Source organism: Puntigrus tetrazona, chromosome 4 (assembly GCF_018831695.1).
Source record: "Puntigrus tetrazona isolate hp1 chromosome 4, ASM1883169v1, whole genome shotgun sequence".
Taxonomy (NCBI): Eukaryota; Metazoa; Chordata; class Actinopteri; order Cypriniformes; family Cyprinidae; genus Puntigrus; species Puntigrus tetrazona.
This window is the reverse complement of record NC_056702.1, coordinates 12,646,208-12,673,219: the sequence shown is the minus strand read 5'-3', so window position 1 is coordinate 12,673,219 and position 27,012 is coordinate 12,646,208. Positions and strand designations below refer to the sequence as shown.

Genomic DNA, 27,012 nt, shown 5'->3' with positions numbered 1-27,012 from the left:
TTGGCTAGTCATGATATCTAAAAACAGTGGCCACTCCGAGGGCCAGTCACCTTATGTAAAAGAGAAAAAACTGAAATAAAAAAAATAAATAAATTGGTCAAGGCCAAGAAAGGTAGCATCATTAAAACAGTCCAAACAACCTTAATTTTATGAAGCCAGGAGAATACTTCTCGTGCACAAGTGAAAAACAGAAATTATGACGTCTTCAGTGTCATCTGACGTGCTTTCATGACAGGGACACAACGCATGCATATGTATTCTTCTGATTTCACACGGACCGTTTTAATGATGTCCTTACTACTGTCTATGCAGGGTCAGAAAGCGCTTTGATTTTTTTTTTTTTTTTTTTTATAGAAGATAGTTGTTTTTTGTGCTGCCGTTTCTTATATTCTTACATTATTGTTTTCGCCGTGTTGCCCGTGCTAGAGTGAAAAGGAGAACTATGACCTAGTGGTATTGAGCAACAGATACGCGGAAATTCAAAGCTTGCGCACGCAGTTTAATTTCTTTATTTAACTCGCTTTTAAACACATGCACTAAATGCACAGGAAAACAGACCGTCTTTTGATTAATGCAAACGCCGCATGAAGTTTTAGATATTCTCTGTGTGGTAAATATCTGCAGTTAAAGCGCAGACGAGGTGGTAGCCCTAAAACAGGATGTGGTGATGTCTCAAACAGGAAGTAAGCCCAGTTAGATACAATAATGTCACGTGGGACGGTTGTCTGTCTTCTCATTTGACTCACAGACCTAACCGTTTTCCTCTGTTTCTTCTTCTTCTTCTTCTTCTCGTAACAGTCTATGACAAAACAACTTATAAAATACCGAATGAGCTACGGTTCATTAGGCTTTTTTAATCACAGAGACCTGGGCTTGGACAACATCAAGAAAATCCTGAATGATTCTGATAATTACAGAAAACTTTATTTAGAGGCTAAGCTAAACTTTTTAAAGTCCCATTTTAAAGCATCTACATCTGCTACGTAACCTAATAAATAACATAATTGATGCAGTAATGCAAATAACGTGTAATTACTCACTTTATTTCAAAATGTTCTTGTTACACGTTACATGCACTTATATTACAGCAACAGTTAATTACATGCAAGTAACCCTAACCATGTTTTAAGTTGATTAAGGTTGCTCAGCACTTAAATGTATAATTACTGTAACAAAGACGCTTTTAAAAACTTTATGCACTTTGCTATTAGGGCTTTTAGCGTTACTGTGAGCACTATTAAATATCATATAGCTTTTTATATAACGTATTAAACGTCTTGCTGTCACAATAATACGAAAATCTGCATTTAAACCTTTTTTAATCCTTATACGGGGAGAGAATGACTACCGGTTGTGTGCAAAAACATCAGCTGACCTTAGTCATAACACCAGCTCTAACCTTGTCTCGTTAGTTTCAGTGCACGCTAAGCACGCCGTATTAAACGCTTCGAATCGTAACTTCAGCGCGCGCGCCCGCGTTAGGCCCGCTTCCCTGTTTCGACTCTGGAATCAAGACTTTAAAGCGGAGAACACACGCCGCTCCATTTTTCTTATTATCACAACGCGGTGTTACAGAGACCCGCCTCTATAAAAAAAAATCTCTTTTAAAAATTCACAAGAAGCATAAAAGCGCCCAGGTAGGCCTATCCGTTCGGCGGCGTCTACGGAAAAGGTTCGCAGAAGAGGTTCGTGTAGAGATGAGGCGGTGAGAGAGAGAGAGAGAGAGAGAGAGAGAGAGAGAGAGAGAGGGAGAGCTGGAGTGATTGCGAGGGGCGGAGGAAAGAGAGCCTGTTCTCAGCGCTTATCTCACTCAGAGCAGTGCAGAGAGACAGTCGGAGTAACAGCGCTCGCTCACTCACTCAATCAGCCGCATTCTGTCCGAGCAAAAGCCCCGAGCCGCCCGAGCCTCAAGCATGGTCTCTATAATCTCAGACCTGGACCCTCTCAAGAGCTGGAACGTGTTAAGGTAAGACCCGAGCCGAGCGTGCATGCGGGGAGCGCCGAGCGTCTCCATCTCAACCCGCGCCGAGGACGCGCTCGACTCCGACGCGAGCGCTGCGAGAATCGCGCACGGCCGCCTGCGAAAAAAAAAAAAAAAAAAAGTGTGTGGACTTTTTTTTCTCTCTTTCTTTTCTTTTTTTTTTTTTTTTCTTTCTTCCCCCCCTCCTCGAGTTCGCACATATACTGTCATGTGTCTGACGCATGGAGTGTCTCGTTAACCCCTTGAGCGACACAAGCCCTCCCCCCCGAACGCACCGGGAACGAGGAGCCTTACCGGACCGGGCGCGTCTCGTCTCATCTGTGATGCGGGATGATGGTGCTGATGCTGAGAAGACGCGGCGCGCATCGCTGTGAGATTTACATAGGACACTTTAATCGCTTAAAGTCCGTCGACTTGACATTTTGGGCTTTTTTTTTTTTTTTTTCCTTTTTCTTTTTAAAGACCTCTTAGGATCCTCGATATGACACATGGTGTTGCGCATCTCCGTCTGCTGCGCAAACAGATGCGTGGCTTTGAAGTTTCTCCTTCGTTTTACCTTAGTTTAAACACTGTTGGATATTTATCAAGCATGTGACAAAAACCGAGCCACCAAGACCGGGCATTATAAACAGCAGACCCTATACACTATAACCTATACATCTGGAGAGTTATAGTCATCTCGGAGCACCACGGCTGCTTTTAAAGTGCCTAAAATGTTAAATACGCAGCTCACCGTGGGGGATGAGACAGCCATTGTGTTAAGTCAGTTCTTTGAGTGCCTTTTTTTTTTTTTTTTTTTGCGGAAGTATAGAAGGGCAACTGAAACCACAAAAAGCATGTCATGATGTCAACTCGTTCCGCATTAGTTCTCGGAAACACTTTTAGAGGACAGCGTCGCGACCCGAAAACGAGATTCGCTTTACGTTGCATTGTCTTACCTTTTCGCAAAAGTGATTTAACGTATAATAAACAAATATTTTAGCCAGCTCTTGAATGTCGAGCTCCATCCCACGCGTTATGCACAAAACGCACATGAGAGGTTCGGTCAGAATTACTAATAGCTCTTTAAAAAGCGTATTTGTAACGAGGGTACGAAGAGCCGGCTATAAATACTCCGGATCTTCATATATAGTTCAGGATTCTGGGTTGTTGTAAATTGGGGCGCCGCTGTATTCCACGCTGAATTATGAAAATAGATCAAGGGTATAAAGATGACACGCTGTGCTCTCTCAGAAGAAGTGTTATTTTTGGTCAATTATTTATTCCGATAAGCAGGTCACGGCTCGGATTGCACCAAAATGCATATAAGCGTCCTCGACCGCGTACGAACCCACGTACTGTTGGATGTTTTTAAATGCGCGCATCCCATACTGATACACACACACACACACACACACACACACAGTCCTGTTTTAATAGCCTTGCTGTGTAGGTGACAGACTACTGCTTCATTTAAGTAGACGTTTCCCGATCGATGGAGCACTGTTAGTCACTATGTTCCTTTTCTTTCTCTCTGACTGACACTCACAATCACGGTTCCACCCCAGAGCCATCCGGGGCATAATCTTCTGTTCAGAGCGGGAGGAAAGGGGCTGATGGGGGGATGCGTGATGGATCGCTATTTGTCTTTTTCTTCTTTATTAGCGCGGAGGCTCTATATTAGCTAGAGGAGCAGCTGCCGGACCGCCTTAATAAAGACCAGCTTAAGTTTTCCTGTCTTTCCGTCGCGTCTCTTTCTTACGCGGCTCCAGGGTGCTCGGTGGCATTCTTCACAGCCTAATGAAGCCACCAGACAACCCAGAAAACCGATGTCTAATGAGCACACACTCGCGCGAGCGTGTGTGTTTGCGTTGCATCCGATTAACTTTCTCATTATCTCTCCTTTAGTTCAAACCCCTTTCTTCTGTCATCCTTCATTTGAGCAAAAATCTGGAAAAAGCAGACCGAGAAAGCAGATAAAAATGGATCCAGAAATAACCCCGCCGTCTATTAAGTCGATTTTTCAGGACGCAACTTTGACGTGCCGCGCAAACAAAAAAAAACTCCGGCGTCGGCGTTTTCCTCAAGTTTCCACCGAATCGACACCTCCGAACGTCTCGCCCGTCAGCCCCGCAATCATCTCTGCCTAGTTCAGACGTATCGTCTCGGGATCGCGTCTGAATGTGACGCACCGTAATGATAGCGCATTTTTCTTATGATCCGTGCGATGGAAATTTCCGACGTGCTTCGTTTCTTTTTAGGGCTCAGCTCTCTGCGGGATCACTCTGTCATGATCCCACTTTTCCTTCAGAGGGGCTCGGTGCGTTTGTAACGCGGACATCGTTTGAACGATAGTCTCGCGGATTTATTTCAGTTGCTTTTGCGTTCAATGCGTTTGTTTTTCCAATTAAAAAATGACTTCAAAATGAATTTATGCAATTTGCAACATCTATCTATCTATCTATCTATCTATCTATCTATCTATCTATCTATCTATCAATCTGTCTGTCTTTCTGTGCCGTTCTCTACTTCTGTAATCGTTCACCTCTGCAACTTCTTTACCTTTCTCTAACTTTTGCGCGAATGTCTTGTGCGAAAACGAAGCCAAGAGATGCAACTCCGTTCTGTCACTGCAAGCAACAAGAACAAAAATACCATGGAACTCATGTCCGCCCACACACACACACACACACACACACACACACACACACACTCACAGTGAGTCATAAGCACATGCATAATGTTCTAACACACACATGCAGGCACACAACAGCCTCTCTGTCACGCTGACACGCACACACTGCGCTCTGCGCGCTTCGGAAGGCAGGTTGAGTCGGTAATGAGAGGCAGCATGCTTATTAATACCACTTGATTACATTGAAAATTACTTTAAATAACAATGACAAGTTGTTGCCTTTATTGAATTAGCAGAGAGGCAGGCGGGGGAGATGATTTGATTAGAGGCATATTTAAACACGAGACTTGGTGTTCTTGCGCCTGACGGCAAGCAAACTTGGTTACGTCCTTCTGTTTTTCACCCGTTTTAGCAGAGCGAGAAATCAACTCGTTTTTAGGCCAGAGAGAGAGAGAGAGAGAGAGTAGCGCTAGTTGAGAGGCAATGGAGTGGCAAGCATCCGTCTTTAGCAGCGGGTGACCTCTGACCTTTGCAGTGTTGGTTTTAATGAACGCTGTTAGCGGCAACGGCTCCGAGTGTGTGTTTAAGCCTCTGCCCAGGACGCATCCGTAATTATCTGGCTGAGTGGCTTTTCTGTGCGCGCGCGTGTGGGTGGGCGGCTCATGCCGTTAGCCTGTCCCTTATCCCCGGCATTAGCGGCTGGCTGCAGACAGTGGCGCACAGACGGGCGGCGCAGATGAACGGCGTTCCGTGCTGATCTCTGCACCTGTACCAGCCTCAGACGCACACTCCTACCCAACAGGTCTGGGTGCTGCGCAGCTACTAAAAGGGGAAGATCTTGAACTGAGTAAACGCATCTCGAATAAATAATCGCCATTATGTATATCTAAACAGACAGACGGACGATAGATAGATGGATAGATATAGATAGATAGATAGATAGATAGATAGATAGATAGATAGATAGATAGATAGATGTTTGCATGAAGCATATTACATAAATAAAAATGCATTGATGCAAAAACACCTGAAACAAATCTGATAGAGAGTAAGGCGTACTGACAGACGAACTGACAGACAGATAGATAGATGAAGCTTATTATTAAATTAATTTATTTTGTAACAGCAAAAATGCATTGATGCAAAAAACAGCTGAAATAATAGATAAACAGGTAGACTGATGGACTGACTGACAAACTAACAGAAACTCAGACGGTCTTCCAGACAGACAGACAGACAGACAGACAGACAGACAGATAGATAGATAGATAGATAGATAGATAGATAGATAGATAGATAGATAGATAGATAGAGATGGCAAAAATGCATTAAATACAGCTGAATAGATAGACAGTCAGGTGGACTGACAGATAGATAGACAAACAGACTGACAGAAACACAGACAGACAGACAGACAGACAGATAGATAGATGAAGCTAATTACTTTTATAACAGCAAAAATGCATTGATGCAAAAACAGCTGAAATAAAGCTGATAGATAGACAGTCAGGTAGACTGATAGACAGACTGACAGACAGATGGATGGACTGACGGATGAACTAACAAAAACAGACTTATAGACTGATAGAGATAGATAGATGGATAGATAGATAGATAGCAAAACTGTATTAAATACAGCCGAATAGATAGACAGTCAGGTGGACTAACAGATATACAAACAGACTGACAGATGGACTAACAGTAACACAGACGGTCTTACAGACAGACAGACAAACGGACTGACAGAAAGACAAATATAGATAGATGGACAGAGACAGACAGACAGACAGACAGATAGACAGATAGATAGATAGATAGATAGATAGATAGATAGATAGATAGATAATTTCAGAGAATTTAAATAGACAAATTTAGATCAAATCGATTAAAATCAGAGAAAATAAAGTTCAAAATGTGCTTGCGAGTGTATGTTTGTTTGCTGGTTCATTAGTCGTGCACTGCGGTCTTGTGAAAGGTAATGAGGAAGAGGTGGAGGAAGCGATGTGGCAGTGCAGGCTGGAGGTGAAGACAACATTTGATGAGCGTGTGTGCCGGATCCACTGCTCTCTACTAGAGTCCTGTATTATTGGCTCGAGTCAGTGTGGCGATGCACTGCCCTCCGCCGTCTAGTCAGTGTACCCATTATACTGTCTGCGTATGTGCGTCTGTGCGTGCGACCGATATTGTTCCACAGCCTGACATTTTCGGAGCCCGCGTGAGCTGCCCAGATGGGTCTCTGCACCCCTTGAAGTTAAACCCCTCCACCCCCCCACCCCTCGCACACACTCTCTACCTAGAGAACGTAATTACAATTATCAGCGCACCCATCACAATTACAGCTGAAGGAGAGAGAGAGACAGGGAAATGAATGCAGGCAGAACAATAGATGCTCGAAAGAATGAGACCGCGAGAGAGATAAAAGTGGAAAGAAGATGGATGGGGACATAGAAATTGTACTACTTTTTTTTTTTTTTTTTTTTTTTTGGTACTTTCTGTGCCCCAAATAACAGTATCCTTGAAACAGATAATCGCCATACATTTCCTGCAAAAAGAAAAACCTCTTAAATATTTCAAAAGATGTCATGGGAAAAGACTGAAGTTTTACAAAACAAAAAAATCACGGGTCACGCTGTAGGTAAAGGTCCCGTTATTAACTAATTGTCGCTTACAACTTTTTCCTCGGGTTTCCAGAGAATCGTCAGAAACCTTTTTAGAGATTAATCTCCTGAGCGATAAAAGAGCAACCTCTGAGACTTTACCGGTGTATCTTTCGTATTTCTAGCTACTCTGAATTTTGTGTGTGTGTGTGTGTTTGTGCGAGACACAAAAACAGATTTCTTCCCCTATTTGGCTGGTTGAGGCAATTGGGAAATGGTCACAGGATTTTAATGAGAATCTGAACGTGTGTGTGTGTGTGTGTGTGTGAGCAGTGCATTGTTTAAGCTGTAGGAGAGTGCAGGGCTCAGGACAGAGACCCTTTTCAGGCCGGACTGAATGTCCGTGATTAAAACCGGACTGAACGTCTGACTGTCTGAGAGAGAGACAGAGTCTATTGTCATCTCTCACTCTCTCTCCCTCTCTCCCATTCTGTGTGTGTAGGCAGTTTTCTATGATAAGGTTGAAATCCAGAGAGGCATATCAGTGCTGGTTTCCTCCTACGCTAGCTCTGAGAGAGGAGAATGTGCTGCAGCTATGTTTGAGGAGAGCACTTCAGGAACCATTCATAGAGCTTTCTCGCGCACACACACATACACACACACACACACACACACATCTCTACCCATGTAACTAGCACACGGATGTTTCACCTTGCTGTCAAAAGTAGCACTATCTCTCTTCTCACACTCATACATAAACGCACACGCATTTACATAACACAGACTTCAATTGTTTTTAAATGAAGCTATTTACAACGAATGCTTACTGAAGCCCAACTGCTAAACACGTTTATTTGTGAAACACGTCTGTATTATTTTATTTATGAATGAGGACATTTCGAAATGCATCTATAGGGAGATTTTTTACAAGATGAGTGTTTTGTTTAAAACGAGTGTTTTGATGCTGAATGCTAAATGCTAAAAGTCTAAATGCCATTCATGCTAGTCCCGCCACTGACCTTAGCATCACATTTGATTTAGAAAATGTTAATTTAAAGGTTTGCTAAACAATCCAGTCAGATGCCGAGCACATCGGCCGTTGTATGTGTGGCTACATAAACCGACTGCTACGCTAATCACAAGTTTAAATTGAATTTTCATGTTAGCTTAGCATGTAGCGTCCCCAAACTTTGAATACTGCATTAGAAGCATGCCGGGGGAAATATATCTTCACACTTTTGGCTGCGTATGAACATACCTCGCTGTTTAGATGTGAGTGTGTGTTGCTTTAAAAAATTCCCGGTTAACAGTAGAGCAGGATTATTGTTGAACTGCCCGGATTCTGTAGCCTCATGAATATTTACAGAGAAACACATCTCATGTTCACTGCACTCCTTTATTAAAAAGAGCGAAGTGTCTTTCCAGATGCTTTGCTTTCGGGAGAGAGAGCGATGGCACATACACGCAAGAAGGAAACAATCTCTCTCTTTGGCCACGCGCTGATATCATTTGTTATGATTTTACAGCACAGTTCTCAAAGGTTTGTGGGATGAGCCGCATTTGTGGGAAGAGGTTGACCTCTATTTTATTGTGACACTCAGAAGCTGACATGTCCAAAACAAACGAGTGGTAAATGAGACGGGGAGACCGGACAAATATAGTACATACTTTTTTTACTGTTTTCTTCACAGAACACTGTAGCACGGGACACCCTTTTATATCCGTGCTTAATGTGTTTTTTTGTGAAACATCGTGTCTCCAGTCTTCTAAGATCTCATTTCAGAAGATGATGCGCTGCCATTTTAACACTGATATTGCTTTGAGTTCACATTTTACCGCAAGTGTTTTGTTCGTCTTCAGACTGACACTCTTGATAGCTGAGCTAAGCTAAACATGCTAGCAACTAGTATTTTTTCCTCTCTTGTCTCTTTTTCTTCCCTTTTATCCTTCGTTGTTCTGCCTCGCTGGCTGTCTGCAAACTCCTCTATCCCTTAACCCCAGCTGAGAACACGCTTTGTGTGTGTGTGTGTGTGTGTGTGTGTGTGAGTGTGTGTGTGTGTGTTACATTAGCTAGCGCTCACTCAGGAAGTTCTTGACTCCAGCTGTGTTGTGTGTGTGTTTAATCTTAATTGTAGCTGTCTGTCTGTACTGTGTCTTATGTTTCACTCCACTGCTGAGAGAAAAACGGGCCTTACGCTTGTTAAAGGAATCACACACACACACACACACACACACACACACACACACTGTCCCCTGGCATGGCCCAGTAACTTTCAGTCCCTCAAGATTAAAATGAAGCATGTGGTCCAGTGCAATATATGTATCTGCGTGTTTGCTACATGTGAGAGTGGATTATGTAATGATCATGACATTTCGGCTGTTGAATGATAATAGAAGGCAAATAATTATGATTAATTGTTTGTTTTGTTCATATTAAATGCAGTGACATACACCTGAAAACCATAGTTTATTCATATATTGAACCTGAAATGCATGCCTTTGCACAGAAACATAATAATATAAATGTCAACTTTAGTTTTTTGTTTCATTTATTGCATTTTAGTTTATTGCTATTATGCTTTAGTATTAAAAATACAATTTAATTGTTTAATTGCACATAAATGACACTATTTTTTTTCTTGCGGTTATCCCAAATAAGCATTTGCATTGCTTATGCAACAAGACTAGAGTAGATTGAGTGTGATCACTAATGGAACTATATTTACTTGTCTTTCTGGTTAAAACTGAGAGTTCGGTGAAAGTCGGAAGTGTGTGTGTGTGTAATAAAGGAAAGCAACTGTGTTTTGGCAGCTGTGCTGATCTTAGGTTGTATGACGGTTAAGTGGAGTCTTAGGTCTGATTAAAGTCAGGCGACTGAGCTCAGGCCGTGTGTGTGTGTGTGTGTGTGTGTGTGTGTGTGTGTGTGTGGTGGCATAGACTTAAACTTTCCTTTTTTCTGTTTCCACAGGAAGACAAGTATGTCTGTTTCCTGTCGTCTCTAAGCACTAATGAGCACGCTGTGTGCACACGCTCACACGCGCGCGCAGCTGGAATCTAGGCAACACCCTGCCATATTTTTACTCTTTTAATTTCTGCTTCTCCTCTCTTCTGTGTTTTTCTCTCTTTGATATAATCCCCGTGTGTGTTTCCGTGGTTACGCTGGCTTAATGTCGTACTGATGTGACTGTATCAGCTACGCATGGCCAACCTCATCAACAAACTTTAGCAAAATATGTTTCTCTTCTTCCTGTCTTCGCCCCACTCTTTCCGCCTTTAATCTGCTCCCCCATAATTCTGCAGCTGCCTGGGGAGCTCTCGCTGTCTTCATCCCCAGGGGTCATCATCATCATCATTAGCATCAGCATCATCATAATAATTGTTATTGCTGAGCACTTGTAATGATTGAAATGCTTTTGTATGTGTGAGGAATACCCATGTGTAAAATGGCCTTGGCAGTAGCCTCAGACGGCATGTCCAAGGACCATTTGCTAGCTGTCTGATGCATATAACGCACAAAAATATCAAGCTTCAATTTGATTAGATGACTTTCATTAGATGATAATTCCTGGGAGTCAGAGTCAAGCTTGGGGGGAAAAGTAGTACAAATTGTGAACTGGTTGCCAGATTTACCAGCATTATTCCTTTTTCTTTTTTTCTCCTATTTCTAAGAGTATTTTAAACAAGATGCAACATTTAAGACACTTTATATTAGGCGGCCTAGACTACTATGTACTTACATTTAAATTAAAGGAGACATATTATGCCCCTTTTTACAAAATGTAATACAAGCCTCTGTGTGCCTGTGAAGTTACAGCTACCCTACAGATAATTCATTATATCATTTTGAAAATGCCTATTTTGAGTGGAAGCAGAAACATATTATTATTATTATAATTAGTTCCCTTTGCAACGTCACAAGGGCAGCGAAATTTTTTCAGAAGCATGCAGAAAAAGGCTTACTAAAACAAAGTTACCGGGTTACTCTTTTTCACATTTCCTTGGTTGGTGGACTGAAAACCTGACTAAAAAAGTCACATTTTCATTATATGTCACCTTTAATTAATTGATATAATTCACTTATTGTGTGCATATGTATTTTTGCATTGTACTTACGTTTTAAAACATCGTGTGATTACATCTCTAATTCATTTCTGTCATTACAATTATAATTATACCTTTGACCCATCCCTTAAACCCACCCATACCCAAACTCTGTCCCTATCTTTACCCGTATCTCACCTTTATAGCAGTAAAAAGTGTTTTGCGCAAAATAATATGAACGCAATAAGTGCCTTGTACTTTTTTCATTTATGTAAGTACAGAATAGTAAAAGTCCACTTAATATTAAGCCGGACCCATTTTTCTGATACATTTACATAAGCCAACAAATCTTCCATCTGAATGTACAGAATTTCATTAAATGTCTTCGCTCAATAGTTCACCTGGAATCGCCTTGCGTTTATTGGAGGGTCCACTAGGTGGCTACACTCGGAGTCAGAATTTTGCTATTCTAGAATTTTTCTCAACTCTGGCCCTCGAGTTCCACAGTCCTGGAGAGGTTAGCTCGAATCCTGTCAAATCGACCAAACTGACTTTTCTAGCAATATTGAATATACCTTTATGTAGTGCAATATTTAAGGGTACAGCTACTTGTAGTGGTGACTGAAGTGACTACAGTGGACATTATCGAGTGGACACATTCAAAACCAAGAGTTTACAACCGAAGTACACTCAGCAGCTAACTGCTAAAACAATGGTCTTCAACTCTGCTCCCGGTTACCCAGAGTCCTAAAAATGTATTTCGAACCAACTTTAACAAACCTGCCGGTGATTGTCATACAGCCCTTTGACCTTGATTAGCTGGTTCGAGAGTGTTTGATTAGAGTTGGAGGTAAACTCTGCAGGACAGCGGCTTTCAAGGAACAGGGTTCAAGACCGCTGTGCAAGAGAAGGCCCGAGCACTGTTAGGATTGTCTCAAATGAATTCCAAAAGATGTCCAAAGCCTAATAAATGAGGGTAAGGGGTGATTTCAGATACAGCCCATGATTACCTTGTTGTTTTTGAGCAGATTGAAGACTTTAAACTCTGCAGGGCAGTGGACCATGAGAGCCAGAGTTGAGAAACCCTGAACCAATCAAAGAGAAAAATTTAAAATGCCAATAAAAACAACAGAAGGATATATAAAGCGGGCAGAAGATATTCATATTTGTACAACTTGAGTATAAAAGACTTTATTTAAGATGACAACTCTGTACTGAGTGCTGCAGGTAAGGTAAAGCATGTCGAACGTGTCCCTACAAGTTCATGGTCAGTGAAGTACACTCAGAAAGACGTTAATAAACAAAGCATTCCCCAGGCTTAAGTGGTCTTTCTTGACCAGAATAAGTGGCAATGTAGACTAGACTTTATACCGATAGTTGAAAATCTGGCTCTGCAAGACTCCCTAGGTGAAAACGGAACTGTTTACCTTGTCATTTCCAATCTTCGCCAGTCAATCGTTTACACCTTTCTACCGCCACTAGCGAACGATCAAAAACCCTCTGCAGCATATGTACAAGCCTTTGCCAACATTCTGCCAACGGTCTTGCCAAAACTCAGATAACACCACTGATTCGATCTCCTCCACGGTTGCCAACGGTTCCCTCTCCGTGCTTCCAAGACCTGGTTAAGTGTGAACACATCTGCGTTCACACACCCGTGTATCTCCTATCACAGCGCAGTTACGCGCAGCAAGCGCTCATCTTTCCCGTTAATGCCTTCCCAAACATCCCCATAAAAATTACGAGCAGAAACACATTACTGGCAGTGCGCCCCATGTCTGCGTTTATTAGCCTATCAGGCTGGGTTTATATCTGATCACGCCTTTGTTCTAATGAGATCTCTTTATAGCCAATCAGAAGCGCATCTCTTATGTGGCAATGGCCTGATCAAATTTATGGTCAATAACCATCCTTTTAATGATGATGAGATGTGGAGTGTGGGAGAAAGCGGTTTTATTCCTTCGCTATTTGCTCTCAGATACGCGGAAATCAGTGCGTGTAGCGGCCAGGTGCTCGGTCGGATGGCTCGCCCTCGCTGAATGTGTTTCCGGCCCTTTCCGAGGGCTACGCGCTGACCTGCGTGCCCAGAGCGAGGGCTCTTATCTGAGGCAGAGCGAGCGAGACGGCCCCAGGAGGCTGGACATTACCAAGCCTTCTAGGATCCTAATTATGGGGGGAAGGTGTGGAATGAAAGTGGAGGGCCGCCGAGGCAGCCAAAACCAGACCCCTCGAGTCCCATTACAATTACTGCTATGAGGCGCGCGCACACACACAACAACAAGCGTACACAACCCTCTCGCCCCGACGTGCTCATGCACACACCGAATCACAGCACGTTTCTACACTCTCATTCTCTTTTGTAATTGCAACAGCGTTGACTCCCGCTCCCCCGTGGCCTAAGCGGAGCACTTCCATCTTTTCTGATAGTCAACGATGCACACAACTCTCGAATTCTCCTTTTCGCATGCAAGTTTGAGCAGACTGAATTTGTTCGGCGTGCCTTGCCACACACACATAATCTCTCGTGTTCCGGAAAGGGTTCTGTAAGAGGGAAAACAGATGGAGAACTAACCTTGGATGACATCATAGCATTTGCCAAGCAACATGTCCAAACCTGCATAACCACAATGACCTACACACACAGAGACACACACGTACATCTAAAGACCAGGTGACAATTCTTGCTTTGCCGTTTCTCTTAATGACCTCTTCTCCAGCGTGACACGGTGACCTGAAGAAAAGGCCTTTGAGAATGAAAAACAGTGGGGGAGAGGATGAAAGGAGTGGGGAAACAGAACGATAGATGCTCTTTGATGAAGGTTTGCGTAATCGCGATCATGCATGTCCTGTGTCGTGTTACTTTCAGGGACGAGAACTCAAGGGCTCTGCGGTTTGTGTGCGAGAGTGTGTGCGTTTCATGGCCATGAAAATCCATTTCTGTTTACAATATCGGTCGCATGCTCGACACACGCTCAAGAATGTATGCACGTGTCTGCGCGTGGACGATTTTACATAGGACTGCTATCAGAATAAAGGTAACCCATATTTCCCATTGAAACGGGAAGTTGAGGTGGGGCATATTAATTGGTTGCTTTTATAATGGCAAATTGCATTCAATTTCAAAGATTGTATTATTAATCGGAGCGATGAAGATGCGTTTAAAGTGAATACATTCCAGCCAATTCTTTCTCAAGCATTTAATGCTTGGGAAAAGATACCAAGCATAAGCATTAGCACTATAGAAGTGTTTGGCAGTAAATAACCAGAGAAGTAGTGCTGTGCTATTTTCCAGGTGCATGGCAGCTCCGCTATCTTAGCTTTTTCCACAAGGGTAATTTGAATTTGCTTCAAATTATGAGTAGCTTGCAGTTTGTGATGCTACAGTTTGAAAGTAGCTTCCCCAACACTTCCAAAAACACTCTGAGGAATGGTGAATTGCAACTTGTTATTGCTCTTCGAAGCCAGGTGGTATTTATACTTTAGGGAAATTGGACAAAAGTACACCGCAAAAGATGAATCATCCGTATTTCGATCATAGCAAAACTCCATTTGTAGGCTAGCATGTTAGCCTCATAGCTAACAGACTAGACTTAAAGCCACAAAAGTGTTGACTTTATAGGATTTTCAAAGGCGGTTTAGACATGAATAATTAAAGGATTGTGTTAAGAGTGAGATGTTAGGATAAACAACTGGATTTCCCACACACCCCAGCATATAACTGTATTAGTTTCCCGTAGTACCCCTGTGTGTCCTAAAGTGTGTAAAAGAGCGTGCATCCACACACGTGCATGTCTTCTAAGCCTTGGGGTACTGGCACACCGTTCTCTTCGCTGCCACACTCCTTTCATCTCTCTGTTTGAAAGAAGACAGAGAGGCCAAGCATCCGTGCGGCGTTTAGGATGTGTATGTGTGTTCTCGCTTTAAATACGTTCTCATGTTAGGCCCAAAAGCACCCTCATTAATTCCTTTGATGCCGTCTGATTGGCCGGGCATTACTAAGTCGCATTAAGAAATGTATTTCCTCGCTTTTACTTAATGATGCTTTTCCAGCCACTGCAATTAACCAGGGCTCTGTGTGTGTGTGTCTTTATATATCGGTTCGTGTGGGCCTGTTTGTGTGTTTAGGTACTCTTAAGTGCAACAGAAAACTAGTTAGACTACAAAGTGTCTAACCGTCGACAGAAAATTGCCCTCTGATAAGTGCGGACCCATTTAATAGGTCTGAAACTAATGGAATATGTTTCTGCAACATTGGCGGAATATTTTCGGCATTGATAAACTCATTTGCCCGTTCTGCCGTAAGTCATTTAGTTATTTGATGGACATTTAATGATACGGTTCGATTTAATTTCGCTCTTTATCTACATGTCTGCCAGTATTTACTCCACAAATACCAAAATGAAACTCTGCCCCCTTCCCCCCGCCCAAGTTTACGATATAAGTTGTTTGGAAATGGTAAATTAATGTTGGTTATGGACAAAGACAATTTTTCCTTTACTACTGTGATTTTCATGGCATTGCGTATTTATTTTCTAATTCGTTGTACAAATTAGCCACCTCATGAAAAATTGTGCGTATTTTTTGAGGTGGCAAATTCATAGGGACCCCATTGTTAAACGTACCCCTCGCTGAAATAGTATAGAATCGTATGAATAAGCCACCTCATGAAATGCGTACGAATTGGTCATGAGTTAATGTTGATATTACTGTGTGTGTATTTCAGGTAAACCGCCCCCTTAAATGGCATATAAAAACAAAACAAGCTGTGATTGGTCATTTAACACATCAGTCAGGTAGCTGTTTCTCGTATAGGTGGGCGTATTTTGGCCAGAAGAAGCGGCAAAGCAGACCTGCCTTTATGCCTATAGTCAAAAGGATACGGGATTGTGTTCTCATTCTTACGAATAGCTCATTACACAGCTGCTGCAGAATGTCTCTCATAAACAAATGACCATAGACATTCTTTGTCTGTGGTGAGACGCATTCCTGCATTCTCATGTGGACATTTTATACATGCGTACACATGTTCCCCAACACGTTGGACAGACTCGGAGACACACTTGTTGTAACACATGCTGACACAAATCATGTTCCGTCTATGTGAATGTGTGTCTGCGTTTAAGTTAGACAGGGACGCTGTAACATTTGGTTTCAGTCGGGTCTCGTGTGACCTTTAAAACCGCAGATGCCACAATCCATCCTATCACTTCACTTTATGGATGCGATCGGTGTCTAATGCTTCCGGAGAGACCTGCAAGTGCCTGTTCTTAATATTAATAAGTGTTGCTTTAAATCAAATTAACGCTGTGTTATCTCATAGTGCCGTTTTCCAAAAAAAAACACCGGACACTTCCGTTATAGTTCATGGAAAAGTTTCAGGGAAATTACTGCTAAGCATGATTTTGTGCAAAAACACAAACACACGCTGATCATATTTCAAAGAATGGTATGGACAAACTCGCAGGAGCACTCGCAGCTGGAAACATTTTTACGAGGATGTCCCCTATGTGCCTTATAAAAGCATCACTACTTTCTAAGGAAAATGTGCGTGTGTGTGTGCGTGTTATTACTGTTGGGACAACTGTGTGCTTTTAAGAGAAGGGCTTATTTTTCTGCAATACAATACCGTTGCTGCAATATATAAATAATATATTTTTGTCAGAACACTTGGCGGCTGATATAACATAGTATTTATCGCCGTGTAGGGGGATTGTGGGTGTGTGTGTGGGTGAAAGCGGGTTTAAACAAGTCTGGGGAAATTTATGAGTGTGTCATGAGTTTAGGGCTTTCAAACTCTATCAGAGAGGAAAGCAGATAGCCACAACGCAGCTGGAGTTTAACACCACGGTAAATTTTCCCTGACAGAATTCATCCCTCCAATCTTCCTACAGAGACAGAGGCGGCGGTCACCTGATCTTGACAGAGGCATGTGACCACTAAAGCAGCGCTGTAGATGTATTCAAGATGTGTGCGTGTGTGTGTGTGTGAGGGGATGTTTGTGTCTCTGTGTCTGTAACATGAGAGGGGGGGACCTCTCTTTCCCAGATTTCCTCATTTTGTTGTCATAGTAATAACAAAAACACTGGGCCGCTCATGCCCAGAGCTAAGTGTCGTCACTCCGGTCGACTTAATAACGCCATTACTAAGATCATTACAGCATTACAGCCTTTGTTGTGCGTAGATGAGAGTCTGAAACAAAATGTTCACTTAACATGGTAGACTGAGCACATGTAACACACTCAACAAGAAAGTTTGCATTCGTCAAGGCACTGAGGATAATACTTTGGTGTCACCACCACTGTAGTTCTCAAATAAATAAGATATCGGAGATACAATGTTAGATGCGCATGCTAGCGTAAGAAATTTTAAAAGGTAGCCGTGCTCCACGTGAATTGAAAGATACCATATAGCGTGGATTTTTTATACATACGCCAGCAAAATACATACGCCTACATCTGCGCACTCAAACACACATATGTTCCTCTCAACTGAGAACAAAGCTCTGGGAGAATAATCAGATCTTTATTCCCCCGACCCTCACCTCTGCCATTTCCATAACAACACACCGTTAGGGGTAACGCCACCGTTTCCGGTCACCGTCCGAGAGCTTAGTCTGCTAACTTGATTCAGAAACGATCCGGTCAACTTCATACACGGGCAGAAACCGGTTGTTACATTCTGTTGACAACACTAAATTTGTTTTCTTGGCAGTTCAGTTGAGTATTATGAGATTTATTATAATTAGAATGAAAACTGCTGTGTTTTTGGACTTGGTCTGTCTTTTCGCTGATTCATGAGAAAACGCAAGTGCAGGTTTCCCAACTGGAAAATCCAGCTGAAAGTCGATGTCAGTTACGGTTTGCGAGCTATTTTATCATACGGTGTATTGTCATGTGACTCGTAATAGTCAGTGAAGTATTGAATTAAATGGATCGTTAAAAAAGTAATCCACGCTTGAATATGGACTTATCGGTGGTTAAACAGGCAGTTGGTGAACGTTATCCACCGTGAACATTAACCGTCACCCAAGTGTCATCAGAAGAAAATGTGTTTAAGAGGAAGAGCAACTTAATACATTTTGATTGAAAGTGCTCATGATATGCGCATGTAATCTTGCAGTAAATATAATGTTAATGTTGGTAGATGTTTTTATGGTTTGTAGTAGGTCCAAGCTGGTTTGGGTGGACCACCAACCCGAAGACTTGGATAGGCAATCATCCATCTACCGTATTCTAAAACTAGCTTCGCCATCTTAAAATGTCATAATCTGGCATTTCCAGCAGAAATGTTCAATTTTATCAGAGCAGAAGAGAAAAGCAAGGCAGGAAGAGGATCAGGGCGTTAGGTCAGGTGGACAAAAGAAAAGCCAAAGCGAACCCCCACAAAAAAACGTGCGAAGCCACACATCAACAAAAAATAAAACCTGATGAATATTTAACACTATTTCTTCATCCTTTGGTCTTCCAACTCACCCTGACAAGAGAAAAGAGCAATCAACGCTTTACACTAACATGATTTGGACCTTCTGGGCCCCCAAGGGCCAGCGAAGGAATCCCTGGGTGAAGGCATTAAAGTCATTACAGGGCATTGTGTTTCTGTCTCCTTCATTAACTTCTCCCAGAGCCATGCAGATCGGCCTGAACGCAAGCACCCCGACCCCATCTGTCTGAAATGTGATCTGGCTTATGAAATCTGCAGCCTACGGCAGCTGTGCAATCACATTACATCCGCGAGATTAAAAATATATTGAATTTTTTTTCCACTCCCTCCTCGCGCTCTTGCCCTGATTTTGTTCAGCCCAACGACGGGTTTCTAGTTTTCGTGCTGCCTAGCTTTCGTTAACTTTCTCTCTGATGTTCAGCATTCTGCAGGATGTCCTCTTCTGTCTCCGCAACCGGCTAACTGCCTTAAAGGAATTGTTCGGAAAATTCTGTCACATACTCACCCTCACATACAGTTCCTAACTTTCCAAAGCCTTTTTTCCCCTTTAAACACAAAAAGAGATATTTTGCGGAAAGTCCAAGCTGCTCTTTTGACCAAGTGGCTCATATGACTCTCAGAAAGCAAGCGAGCAAAAAACCTGAAGAACAAACAAACACTTTTGAAATGTGACTGTGATTTTACCAGGTTAAGCTTGTTCTGGATGTCTTTTTTTTTAGTCTTGGTCCAACATATCTACAAACAAAGTGGTTTTAGGCTTAGTGAACAATGTAGCTAAGGCAAAGGTGTACAATCCTGCTCTAGCCACTAGCTGCTTTTCCGTTACCGTTTATATTGAGCAAATTGAAAGCTTACATTTGTGCAATAAACACCCATTTATCAAATTTTTTTATGCTTATATGGTGTTTTTTATGCAATTGGAAATATATATATATATACCACCCCCTAGATGGATCCAACCATGTCCCCTGGATCTTCTGGTTACCTTGTTTGGGACTACATGGCAAAAATGTACCAGGGGCCCTTTTTTATAAAATGCATTCCAAAAAGTACATATCACTGCAGTTTCCAAAAGAAATACCCAGTGAACACTAAAGGCAGTAAAACTCAGACATTGTTTATTCCTTTTCCGCATAAATTTACATCGTTTCCATTAATAAAGCCTCATTTTTGCACGATTATTTGAAGAATATTACGTTATGACAATTTTAATATGTTGGGAGATTTTAAAACCGATACTTTTGATATGAACTGATATGTTAGCATTCCACATCTAGCTTCATATCAATAGGTTTTCATAGACGGTATGTTCGTTCGGTAGCTCACGATGTAAGGAGATATACTTGAGAGGTGAGGAGCTTCAGATCCTTTACGTACCCAGAGGTGCATATTTTTCGAGACCGGGATGGTTTCGGAGATATATGGTCGTAATTGGTCTTGGATGTTGGATGCACTACTTGGGAAAGCAGATTGCGTATGTCCAGCGGATAAAGCCCTAGCTGCGGAGCTACCTTTGAGATGTACGGGAATGCTAATGAACATCTTTCTCCAGGAATTGTTGACAGAAGAGGTGCATGTTAGAAACCTGTTCTATTTTTTTTTTTGCAGTACTGTTCTGCGTTACTGGTGGAATACAAATGCAGTAAAACCTACGTGGAACCTCGTATATTTTTCCACCGACCCTCTTTCACTCCGACATCCTCCTGTCATCTCCAGTCTTCACCTGTTATTCAGATGATGGCGTTTACCGTGCGTATATTGTGTGTCAATGCGAGGTACCAACAATGTAGCAGGCACACATTCACACGTGTGTCGTCACTTGCGTTTTGGATCTTGAGGGAACTGGGTGATGGCAATTGCGTGTAGCGATGCTGATAGGATGTGACGTCTGTGTGTGTGTGTTTGAGACGAGGCTCGATATGGATGGCCAATTATTGTCCAGTGCAGGAGAGGACAGCCATCACCTCTTTCTCTCCTGATGCTGTCACCACAACGACCAGACAGAAATCTGCTCCCACTGGGAGTTATTACTACAGCACTCTATAACACACACACACACATATCAAATCCACAATAGCACACACACAGAGACACACAAACACCTCCTTAAGACCTCCCAGCTGCTTAGCAAAACCATAGCGATGAGTCTCGCTCGCATTGTTCGCTCAATTTGCTGGAGTCTGTTGACATTTTTCCAAGCTATTAAAAACTCTTCAGTTCGAACGTTAAGTTCTGGCATTATAGGTCCACTTTTAGACAAACTTAATAGGCACGTAGTGAAAACTGAACTTTCAGAGCTTATAGATTTGCTCTTCTAATGGCTTAAATGAAATGTCACTCGCTTTATTTTGCACTGTGCTTGGTTTTAACCTTAAGCCACTTGACCAGAAGTCCACGGTCCGATGCATGTCCCACTCAAACTGAAAGCGAGCGGTTCAAAAACAGAGCACGCGAATAAATCACAACTGTACATTTTAATTTATTTGTATTGCATGATCATTTTGCTTAATTAAAAAGTGTGCAGGAAGGCATGACGGCAGCACCTGTTCCTGTCGTTTACTAAGATTGGGTGCTTGCTAGGTAGTACAGCAATCTCTCTTCTGTATTACATGAGGTTTTTTTATTTAAAACTATGTTTTAGGGGTATAAGAGCAAAAAAAAATACACACATATGGTTATGATAATTATTTTTTTGACTGTGTGGAAAAAAATGAATATACTGGAATAGAATAATAAAGGACACATACTTATTTTTTTTATATATATGTTTTCATTATGATTATTTTTTATGCTTTTTATAGTTTTTTTTTTATGTAAGTGCACAGAAGGTAATCCGACTTAATATAATTTATCAGTTTGCGATTTGTACCGTTACATTGCAGTTTCATCGTTAAGTTAAATAAATGTTTTTACATCTAAATTGAAATATTAGTTGGCTGATGCACTTTCATTTAAATATCCATAAACAATTAAATGAGCCAAAGTTGAGGTTTAATTCTATGCGAGTTCGAATTGCCTAGTCTATACGGAGTAGGACAGTTTATTTTTACAGATACAGCACCTGTACTGAGGTTCCTCTTCGCCTGTGGGGTGAACCGTGGTGTTTGGATCAGTTTTCTCATGAATACTTTACAATACAGATCACCACTGATGTAGAAAATCTGACCCCAGATCAGCGTGAGTGTTAAAGAAGTGTCAGCAGTGGTAAAGGGAAGTGAGTGCTGGCTGTAGACCCGAGATAAGCTGTGATAAGACGCGGCTGCACACATTGTCAGTGATGTCTAGAGTTGTTGTGCCAAAATCCATTGAACCGTGATGTAAACTTTCCCAAGGGTGAGCATTCCTGCATGTGTGTGCGCGTGCGTGAGCGTGCTTATCTAAAGGCATCTCCATCTGAAGAGGGCAGATATCTTCAGTTCTACCTGCTGTAGTGTGCATGTGTAACAAAGTATATTTGTGTGTGTGTGTGTGTGTGAGAGAGAGAGAGAGCGCGTATGAAGAGGTGTTTATTTCATTTACATTATGCACTAGTTTGCCAGATGCACATGTGAAGAAAACAGAAAAAAAAACACAGTATTAGTGACACCAAGGTTATAGGTGTTCGTACCTCAGGGAACAGATATTCAAATGAATCTCGAATGCACTTTTTAACTCCCTTTGGTCTTCAAAATCTATATAAATATGTTTCAAATGTGACCCGCTGGGTAGTGCATGTGTGCCAACATGGTTTCTGTGTTGGGGACCCTAATTATGGATTCAGATCCCATTCCCACACATACTTATGAAAAGCATATCTTGATTGCACTTTAAGTCAGTTCAGTCTTGTAAATGTACATAAATATGCATTTAAATATGTCCTGGTGGGTTGTGTGTGTGTGTGTGTGTGTGTGTGTGTGTGTGTACGCATATGAAAATCCCCACAAGGATAGCGAAACAAGTCTGTGTGCCTGAAACTTCAAACTTCTGTGTGGGCGATCCTACTTTGAATCTGTCTGCAAAGGTCAATGTTATAAAAACATGTCTGGGACATATTTCTCCCATTCATTTGAAATAAATGAATATCAATGTTAGATGTTGATATGTCCAAATATATGTACATTTACATATAAACATATATACATATGTATATATGTCGTAAATACGGGGTCTGGTGCATAGCAAATGTTAATCTTCCCAAAAAAAAACATATCTGGGTCATATTTTTTTTTTCCTTAAACTCTAAAGGAAAAAATAAGAAGTAATATTTTGAGAGAACTTTCTACTAATGCAGATTTTTTTTTTTTTTTTTTTGCACACAGCTGTAAAAGATGGTGAGGGGGTGGGGAGTCTGGATGTCATTATGTTATATGCTGGTTGACTATAATGCAGTGACATCATTGTGTTAACCGCCCATCCACCTATCATAACGACTCTTTGGCGCGAAGCCGAAAACATGCGTCTGGTTCTCATAAAGACTTTGAGTGTGTTTGTGTGCATGGAAGAGCCGTGTAATGTTTCGGATGGAGCCAGTTTTATGCTCGCCGATTTTTCCTTGTTATTCGTACTTGTTTCTCGTACTTTCTTTCATCTTCCTCTTCCCGTTTGTCATTCAGCCTGCATAGTATGTAGATGAGGAGATATCACCCAGCAGCACTGATGGATGTGTAAGACGGCGTGTGTGTGTGTGTGTGTGTGTGTCAGCAGCATAACTTTATTTTATTACAGACTTACATCAAAATCATCATTAATGATGTATATGCTCAGCCCTCCTGCAGGGAGTGTGTGTTGTGTGTGTGACACATGAAAGTTTGTTTTCTTTTGCAATGGTGTCCCATTTTGGGCCGCTCTATGTGGACTATTTATCACAATCCTGAATGTTTACTTGGGATATTGCACTGAAGTCTGAGCGTGTGTGTGTGTGTGTGTGTGTGTTTTCTCGGTTGCTATGGGCCTCAGTCGGTGGATTCTCGGCAGACTTCATTAGTTAAAACAAAGCAAGATGTCCATTTTGTCTGCTCCTCCACCTTAATTGATATTGATTTGTTCGCGCCTCTCGCGGGATTAAAAGTGTGTTTTGTCCCGTCGCCAGCGGGTTTTTTTTTCTTCATCTCGCGGGGGAAGTCAGTCAGTGCCTGTTTCTGTGTTTTTTTTCTTACTTAAAACGCAATTCGCTGTCAATCCCATCCTCATTAAAACACCATTAAAATTGTGCAGGTAGTTTATAGATGCCTGTGGCTTCTTCCAAACATAACCACGCAGAAACACATGTTTCTAAAAGTTTAGCTGGGTTTCCTTCGTGTTTTATTTGGCAATGCAGGAAGATGGGCTGGTAGCAAATAGGGTTATTTTTTGTATTTCTTGACTGGAAAAGTTGGCGTAGTGCACTACTAACAGATGAGTTTGGTGTCATGCTAACAGATTTAAGCCAGAATCACGAGCTCTGTTGCAAACCCTAGAGAGCTGCCAGTATCTGCTGTCTACAGTTACCTTAGTTATCTAAGTTAGCATGCTAAGCTAAATGGAACATAAGTTTTATGAGTTCTCATAAGTTTTAAACATAGCATGTTGCTAAACTGACAAACAAGCACATACGAATAATGTCCAAAATAATATTTGACAACATTTTTACAGTGCTCGGGATATAAAACACTTAAGTGACAATCCATTTACAGAGAGATGGTGTGAGCATGTCGCTAAGCTAATGTTTTCTTTTTACAGCACTTAATAATACTACTCACTGAAGTGATAGATTTGAAACATTTACGAGAGTTTGTTAGCTTAGCATTGTGCTATGCTAACAACACAGTACTCTGTAACAACACATATTTAACATATAAAATACAGTTTAATACATTTTTTATAACGCTTGGGACATAGCACACTGAAGTGACAGATTTGAAATATTTACAACATTTGTTAGCTTTTCATGTTGCTAAGCTAAAAACACAGTACCCCGTGATAACAAGCGCACACAAATGTGTAAAATGCTACTTTTAATATTTTTTTACAGCGCTTAAGTGACACATTGAAAACATTTACAACTGTTTGTTGTTAGCATGTCGCTAAGCTAACACAAATAATGTTTAAAATAGTATGATTAAATCAGCTGTTACACAGCTTTTTTTGCTCAAGACATTTAGATAGAAGTCTGAAAATCTCCAATTAAAAACATAATTTTAATTAAACCTGTGACAAACTCTCACAGCATACTTTTGCATCTGTAGTGTGTTTACAATGCTTCAAAATACAATCTAGTTAGAAAGCCTGCAAAGTTTTGAGATAGAGAAACTGTGTGTGCTCTTAAATCAGTGTGCGATGAGTGTGCGTGATAGAGCAGTCCTTCCGCGCATGCTGATAATACACTAGCCCGTCTGTGGCGTTAGCCGACTTTTCATCATCATGATTGATGGCGTGCCGACCCGGATCTCGAGCGGTTATGATCATATCAATTTGCCGCCAACCTCATTGACATCTCTTTACAAGCCCGTTATCTTCCATTCTTGCCATAATGACGCCTCGCAGAACGACCGCACGGCTCATCGCCCCAGTCCCCCGCGGAGTGGGCCGGGATTATGCCGTCAATATGAGGGCCAGATTAAGTGGTAATGTGAGATTAACGCATGGCACGAGTTTATTAAATGGGATTAAGGCTGACATTTCACCCCAGTGGGACACCTCTGACATTCACAATAATGCTCATTTACGCTCTCATCCAGAGAGAGATGACAAAACCGTTACCAAGGCAGCCTTGTGTCACCCCATCAACCATTACCATGTTTTTCTTTTTAACTTGCATATCTAAGAGAAACTTTACATATTGAAGTAAGGTTAATAAAAACATAATACGGTTTTAAGGGTCAACTGAATTTTGAACTGTATGTATGTATATATATATATATATATATATATATATATATATATATATATATATATATATATATATATATATATATTCCTCAAAAACATCCTAATATATAAATCATAACATTTCCATCCATGCTCTGTGACTTTCTGGGGTAGAACAAAAAAAGAAATGAGAGTTAACTGGAGGAAATGAGTAGAAAGTAGACTGAATTAGTAAAGGAAGTGATGTGTAGAAAGGACAGAAGAGAAAGGGTTTGACTCCGGTGAAGTGGGAGCCACAAGTACTTGATTGTTTCTAATTATAACCACAAGTCATTTTCTTGAATTACATGACACATCAGTCAAACTGGGTTGAATGTGTTTGCACTCGTGTGTGTGATTGTGTATGAATGTGCGTTAGGGATGATGCTTTATTTTGGATGACGCTCTTATAATAATTATACTCCGTGTCCTCGATGTTAAGCTGCTACCAAAGAGACTCTGGTGATGCAAAAAGTATTGCAGTGACATTACAGGAAAATGTATCGTATCACCCTCGTGTTGTTCCAACCTGTATGAGGGTGAGTCAACTATGACCTAATTTTATTTATTATTTTTTTTCAACTACCGTTTTTCAACAAGTAATTGTCTCTTTAAATGTGGCCTGAGTGTGTATTTCCACTGAAACCCTGTTCGCTTCAAAAAGGAAATAGAATATCCGACAGGACATAAAGTACTTAAACTGAGCGGGTGCAAACATGATATGATTGGTTAATAATGACAATTAGGTAGTCGACTAAATCTGTCAGACCACTAAATGCACAGTTTATAACGTCTGAGCCACTAAGCATGTCATATCATCCGTGTGTTGTGTTAATAAGGTTTGAGAGCAGTTTGTTAAACTTGTTGCATTTAGAGGTGAAGGGCTTTACGACACCAGCATGACTGAATACAGACCGCTGTGGCAGTTAATGAAATCTTGGCATGTCTGTGGACCTCCTCTCCTTTCGTTCCACAGCTCTCCTGTTACACCGCACAGCTGTGGAGTGTGTATATGTGTGTGTGTCCTCTACCATTGCAACAAACTCTTATTGCTCAAGTCCATTAGTTCCAGTGTGGCTGATTCTTTCTCGTGCACGCATACATCGATAGAAAAGAACAATCTCGAATTAGATGTATTTAATAGCTCATTTGGTTCTCCTAGGCAGCAATGAGAGCAAATTGAGACTTTAGCTTCAAGCTTCAACCAGGGTCCTACATTGAGCCTGCAGTTATGTCTCATTTTTTATATATATCTACGATTTCAATACATTTTTCATTTAACAAAAAGCTATTTTTACTAGTTTAACTATAGCAACACTGCTCCTTAGGAATATTACAAGATACTAAATTTATACTTAACATAACTGTGGCCTCCATGAAATCTCTTGAGCTTTGAAAGCTCGAGCTTCGAGTAATCAGATTTAGCGAGTTAAGTATTGGATATTAGCATTGCTCTGTTGAAGGCTAGTGCATAC

At 41.4% G+C, this 27,012-nt stretch overlaps 1 protein-coding gene across 1 annotated transcript in view; it reads left to right on the top strand.

The window, feature by feature from the left end:
• Positions 1 to 1,748: 1,748 nt before the first annotated feature.
• celf2 (cugbp, Elav-like family member 2) overlaps positions 1,749 to 27,012 on the top strand; it is a 132,415-nt gene continuing 107,151 nt past the window's right edge. The window contains exon 1 of the mRNA XM_043236487.1: positions 1,749 to 1,966. Within this exon, the coding sequence (XP_043092422.1) occupies positions 1,914 to 1,966 (53 nt within the window). The 5' untranslated portion in view covers positions 1,749 to 1,913. The remainder of the gene's footprint in view (positions 1,967 to 27,012) is intronic.